Consider the following 6,523-nt stretch of genomic DNA (forward strand, 5'->3'; position numbering starts at 1 on the left):
GCAAATAAATTTTTAATTATTTTTTTACATGTGTTGGTGCTGTATGTAATATTATTATGGCCAAAAGATAAAAAATGTGGTCAAACAAAATGACAAGCAGTTCAGCATAGAAATTTTTTAGAACACATGTCAACAGCTATATGCGTACGTAGATAAGTATCTATAAGAAAACGTCAACACTTAAATATTCTTTTATTTGTTTTTAAAAACAAAAGGTGAAAATCCTTTTAATTTCTCTAACTGTAAATCAATCGCAACGTATTATCAAAAACCAAAATAATCTATTTATTTTTTATTTTATATATAAGATATAATAATAAATTTAATTTTCAATTTTACATTTTACTTAATTTGATACTTACGCTTTATTTTAGACAATCTTTTACTTTGAATTAAATTGGACAAATTATGTTACAATTTTACTTTGTTTTTTATATATCATGAATAATTTAAAAACTATAAAGAATATAAAAATTTATAAAATATATATATTAAAAAACTCTTTAATTTTTAAAATAAACAAAATATAAAAATTTTGATTTTTTTCAATTTTTAATAAAAATAATTTTAAAATATAAAGAATACATAAAAGTTATAATTTTATTTCATTTTTCAATAGAAATTCTAAATTTAAAAAAAGTTATAATAATTTAAAAATGAAAAAGAATGTGAAATTTCCAAAATTATGAAAATCATCTTCAAAATTTGTAAGAAAAATTAATTTTGATAACTTTTAAATTTTTTTGGTGAAAATATGAAAAAGTTTAAAATTATTTTAAATTTTGAAGAGGCTGTTTCCATTTTAAAATTTTGGATTTTTATTAAAAAATTCAAATTATTATATATAAAATAATATTATATTAATAATAAAAATTGATATTGAAACAGTATTCGAAACTGAATTTTCATATTCAAAAATTCCAAAATATGGACTGGAATAGGTAGCCTTTAGCCATCACCGTCAAAAAAGGTAATCAACGGTTAAAATTGAATCTTAATTCTTATGTCTTCTTCATGTTACTCTTCTCCATCTTAAAGTTCCAACATTTGAACTGAAAATAGAATAGACTAGTTTTATGACTCACTCATTCAACCAAAACCCATGTTTTTTAAATGAAGCAATTCCTTTATTATTAAATTCCAGGTTTTTTCATTTCTCTTTTCTTGTGGTTCATCCGCTAATTTTGACCAAAAATTTTTATAATTTATATAAATATGAAAAACTAAAATATATCTGAAAACCTTTCATTTAGATATTTTATAATTTATAAAATCTTAAATTAGTAATGATAAAATTACATTTTAATCTCTAAAATAATAAAAATTTAATTTAATTTTTAAAATTATAAAAATATAGACTATTAAAATGAATTAATTCTTTAAAATTATATTTTGTTTGAGTGTGTCGGATTATTTTAAAATATCAAAACTTAATAATACTGAATTTTAAAAGAAAAAAAAGACAAATAAATTAATTTGTGATATAATCATCAACCAAAATTAAAACAACATTTATTTTATGATGACAAAATTTGGTATTAATAATTAATAATTGTTACTTATTTGTTGAAATTTGGTTATGGAGCGGTTAGGTGCGGCATATGTTTGATTTCAGCAATGAACAGAAATAAATAAATACAAGGGAGAAAAAAAAAAAAATCATCAGCTATAAATTCACCAAACGGAACTAAGGTGACACAACAGAGTTTCGAACGCAGTAGCTCTAACTACCTCCGCCTGTCTTTCAACGGTACTTTTTTCCTCTCATTTTCATTACATATATTCTCTTTGTTTAGATCTGAGTTACAAAGGTTTCAGCTCTGAATTGGTTCCAGAGAAGAGAACAAGAAAAGAAACTAAGAAATGGCACGCAAGAAGATCAGAGAGTACGATTCCAAGAGATTGTTGAAGCAGCACTTCAAAAGGTTTTCCGCCTATGATTTGCCCATCAAATCTGCACAAGTCAGTTCATTTTCTCCTTCTGGATCTCTTTTTCTCATTCAATATTTCCCATTTTCAGCTTTATTTTACTACTATTTTGTTTGCTCAGCAAATTTCAACTGATTTCAAAACAAAGTTAAGATAAATGAACAAACTGTCTGCCTTTCTCTTTTGAGGGAAGAATAACAGTCTGTCTAGATCAGGAAGTTTTGAATAAAGTTTCGGAGGATTTTTATCTTTCCTCGATCCATTAATTGATGATTACTGCGAGTGTTGAATTTCAAATTGTTTGTTTGGTTGTGCTGCTGAGTTTAGGTGACGGAGTCAACTGATTTCAATGAGCTAGTAGAGAAGGAGCCATGGCTTTTGTCGCAGAAACTGGTTGTCAAGCCTGATATGTTGTTTGGAAAGCGTGGGAAGAGTGGTTTGGTTGGCTTGAATCTTGATTTCGCTCAAGTTACTGCATTTGTGAAAGAGCGCCTCGGCAAAGAGGTTCACTAAATTTGTTTTCACCTACCCTTTCATTTGACACTGTGAGGTTTAAGGTTCGACTTTGTGTTTACCTCTCCATGACTTGCAGGTGGAAATGAGTGGATGTAAAGGACCTGTTACAACATTCATTGTTGAACCTTTCATCCCTCACAATGAAGAGTACTACCTTAACATCGTCTCCGAGCGTCTTGGTTGTAGCATTAGCTTTTCAGAGTGTGGAGGAATTGAAATTGAAGAGAACTGGGACAAGGTACTGTAACCTAAACTAGAATTCTTCATCACTTGATCTTTATTTCTTGTATTCTTACAGAGTTACCTTAATACAGGTAAAAACCATATTTATCCCAACTGATTCATCTTTCGCCTCAGAAACTATTGCTCCACTTGTTGCAACCCTTCCCTTGGAGGTAATTTTTCCTAATACTTAATTGCTTTTGTGTGCTCTTCCTGCATCTTGATTGTAGTTTCACAAGTATTTTTGGTCATTAATTTCCAATGTCAGATTTTCCATTTCATAACTTGCGCACATTCCTTCCTTGTCCAACAGACAACTCTAGATGGATTTACCAAATACATCTGAATATATATATATATATATATATATATATATGCATGCTGCAAAATCCGCTCTGAATCTTTGAAAAATTGTATGTTCTTTAATTATAGGTCAAAGGAGAAATTGAGCAGTTCATCAAAGTGATCTTTACTCTATTTCAAGGTATGCCATATATCGGTTTTGAATCTAGTACTATTCATATCAACATTTGGAGCTTACCATTAACTCTTTCATGTTTCAAAATGCCAAAATGTTAGATCTTGACTTTACTTTCCTTGAGATGAACCCTTTCACATTGGTTGAGGGAAAGCCTTATCCTTTGGATATGAGAGGCGAGCTTGATGACACTGCTTCTTTCAAGAACTTCAAGAAGTACATGTTCCCTTTTATCAATAATCTTCTTTTCTTTTTTCGATTCAATGTAATATGGATCAGAGAAAACATCCTACTAATGCAATTTCATTTCTCTGTAGGTGGGGTAATATTGAATTTCCATTGCCATTTGGAAGAGTAATGAGTGCAACTGAAAGCTATATTCATGGGCTAGATGAGAGGGTATACTAAATGCAATAGATGGCAAAATCTTTTACTTGCTAATAACCTAGCTGCAGAAGAAACTTGACCTGTATCTGATATGGCAGATACGACAACTTTTTTATAAGTCAGCTTGACATATATGGAAGATATGACACCTGTATCTGATTGTTTTACTATATACTATTTACAATCGAGGAATTCTTCTCTGATTAAGTAGTGAAATGAACATTGTTGTTCATTTATTAGCTTCATCCGCAAGTATGGTATTAACTTTTAAATTTAAATATTGCAGACAAGTGCATCTTTGAAATTTACAGTGTTGAACCCTAAGGGACGCATTTGGACAATGGTTGCTGGAGGAGGTGCAAGTGTCATCTATGCCGATACGGTTGGTTCTCTTGTTTCTGTATTCAGAGTTTTCAGGATAGGACTAAAGCCTGGTGATTTTGAATTACTGGCAATGCTTGTAATTTACTCGTATAATTTATGCCTCATCAGGTTGGAGATCTCGGATTCGCTTCTGAGCTTGGAAACTACGCTGAATACAGTGGAGCACCCAACGAGGAGGAAGTGTTGCAGTATGCCAGAGTCGTAATTGATGTAAGTATCTTGGCACTTTATTCATATTTCAATTATTGTACTTTACTAGCTAATGCTGTCACTAACTTTTGTTGGAGATGCTATGAAACATTAATCGATTCTATGATGCTTTTACTCTTTAATTTTTTGAAGTACTCGTGTCCAACACTTGAGTATGAGATTATGATATGAACTCCAAAGGGTCTTTTGAATACATGAAAAAACTTAGAAAACAATTCTAATCACGCCCATGTAACACTCACACCCGAGTCTGAATAATTTTGGATGCAAAAATTGCTGTAAACTAATCAGAATGATGAGCTGGTAGGTGTATCAGCCCGCTTATAGTTCATTTTCAGTGCTCAAAGTGTTATATATGGTTCTGTAAATAATCTCAATGTTCCTCTACAGTGTGCCACTGCTGAACCTGATGGTCGTGAAAGAGCCCTTGTAATTGGTGGAGGAATAGCCAACTTTACTGATGTGGGTGCCACGTTTAATGGCATAATTCGAGCCTTGAAGGAGAAAGTAAGCTCAACTATCTTTGTGTTTGCTTTTACTCACCGTCCTCGATATACTTAAGAATAACCGGATATGCTGTATAAATTATACAGGAATCAAAGCTCAAAGCAGCCAACATGCACATATATGTAAGGAGAGGAGGTCCCAATTACCAGAAGGGGCTTGCAAAAATGCGGGCACTTGGAGAGGAAATTGGCATCCCAATTGAGGTATCCATACCGCATACAGCTACTTATAAACCTGGATATGTAAATGATAATTACTTTAAAATCTTACTACTGTCAATAAAAGCAGGAAAAAGAAAAGGTAAAAACTATTCAGAATTCTTTTAAAAAAATGCTGATATATATTTATTTTTGTTTGGATCAGGTTTATGGTCCTGAAGCTACAATGACGGGTATATGCCAGGAGGCCATCCAGTACATCACTGCAGCTGCATAAGTTGTGGGTTCTTCAATACAATCTCTCAGTTTGTTTTACCTTTTTCTTTTTGTTCCCGGTGGGACATGTTCATTAGATTTCCATTGAAATTGTGCTACAAACTTCATAAAATAATGTTTAGTTCATGGTACGGAACCATCTGTAATTTGTTTGCTGAGAAATTAACATGAGATCTCAGGCAAACACAGAAGGCATTTCTGAGCAATAAAAGGCTTATAAATGTGCTCTCTTTGTCATACCCCTCATAATTTTCTAAACGCCATTAGTAAGCTTCTTCATAGGCACTCCTACCAACTGAAAACACGAGCAACATCACGAGAAGGAAATATAAAAACGAGAGCCTGTTTTATTGCAAATACAAAATCCAACCACTTGTCCTTGAAGGACAGCATTCTAGTAACTGTACGATTTCTTCCGCGCTACGATCTGACGAATGGAATTAATCGACTTATATTTCATTTGTGGCTTAAAGTATAAAATGTTTTTTTTTTAAAATAAAAACAATTAAACACTTGTTATTATTTAAAAATTTCAATTAAGTCCTTCTTTTAATGATTTTCGTTTTAGCCCTATTAACTATTAAAATAAGTGTAATGTACCAATAACAACCCCATATCTATCTTTTATTTTTAAAATAAAAATCATTAGAAAATCATAGAAATTGTAAAAAAATTTAATCATAAAAATAACATCCTTCTAAAAATTTAATAATAATAATAAATAATAAATTATAAATATATATAAATTATTGGTAGAATGGTAAGGAACATTACATTCTCAAAGAGAGACACAAGTTTGAACTATAGAAACAACATTAATACAAGAGACAATTTTGACTCGAACATAAACTATAAAAATGATATAAAAATATTATAATAATTCTTTGAATTTTAAACTAAATAATTATATAAATTAGTAACTTTTCAAGTATAAATATTAAACCTCAAATTTATATTTCTCTAAACACGTAATTAAGGAAACAATAAATTAAGATTTTAAACATTAGATTTAGGGTTATGATTGCAATACTTTTTAGGTAAACTATAAAATAGTCACTAAATTATTAGCACGTTTTATTTTGGTCACATGGGTTTAAAAATTTTTCGTTTAGTCACTAATATTATCGAAATTTAATATTTTGGTCACTCCTCCGTAAAATCACTAATAGTGGTCTTGTTATTGGCATAATAATAAATTTAGTGCTTCAATGTTTAAAATTCTATCAATTTAATCCTAATTCTTATAAAATCAACAAATTTAGTCCTCAATTGTACACATTTTATCAATTTAGTTTTACTTCTTAAAATTTTAAAAAATTATTTAAAGTTTAATTTTCAATAAAATACATACAAATTATAAATAAATGAATATATTTTTCTCTTTTTGACAAGGAATTTATTTATTAAAAGTTCTATCCACTTGTGTTGTTAAGTGATTCGGCTGTTTCAAAATTTT

The 6,523-nt window shown here is 29.8% G+C and overlaps 1 protein-coding gene across 2 annotated transcripts; it reads left to right on the forward strand.

Moving 5' to 3' along the window:
• The first annotated feature begins 1,575 nt into the window (after positions 1 to 1,575).
• LOC108479846 (ATP-citrate synthase alpha chain protein 1-like) lies at positions 1,576 to 5,306 on the forward strand. 2 transcript variants are annotated; one of them, XM_017782667.2, is made up of 13 exons: positions 1,576 to 1,750; positions 1,819 to 1,962; positions 2,257 to 2,433; positions 2,522 to 2,683; positions 2,760 to 2,840; positions 3,100 to 3,151; positions 3,247 to 3,361; positions 3,463 to 3,544; positions 3,819 to 3,914; positions 4,025 to 4,126; positions 4,517 to 4,633; positions 4,720 to 4,836; positions 4,997 to 5,306. In XM_017782667.2, the coding sequence occupies exons 2-13, from the start codon at positions 1,864 to 1,866 to the stop codon at positions 5,066 to 5,068; spliced, it is 1,272 nt and encodes a 423-aa protein (XP_017638156.1). In that variant the 5' UTR covers positions 1,576 to 1,750; positions 1,819 to 1,863; the 3' UTR covers positions 5,069 to 5,306. The 2 variants fall into 2 exon arrangements, with proteins under 2 accessions (XP_017638156.1, XP_017638155.1); XM_017782666.2 differs by having other exon boundaries at positions 1,581 to 1,750; positions 1,836 to 1,962.
• The last annotated feature ends 1,217 nt before the right edge of the window (positions 5,307 to 6,523 follow it).

This window comes from Gossypium arboreum, chromosome 12, assembly GCF_025698485.1.
Source record: "Gossypium arboreum isolate Shixiya-1 chromosome 12, ASM2569848v2, whole genome shotgun sequence".
Classification (NCBI taxonomy): domain Eukaryota; kingdom Viridiplantae; phylum Streptophyta; class Magnoliopsida; order Malvales; family Malvaceae; genus Gossypium; species Gossypium arboreum.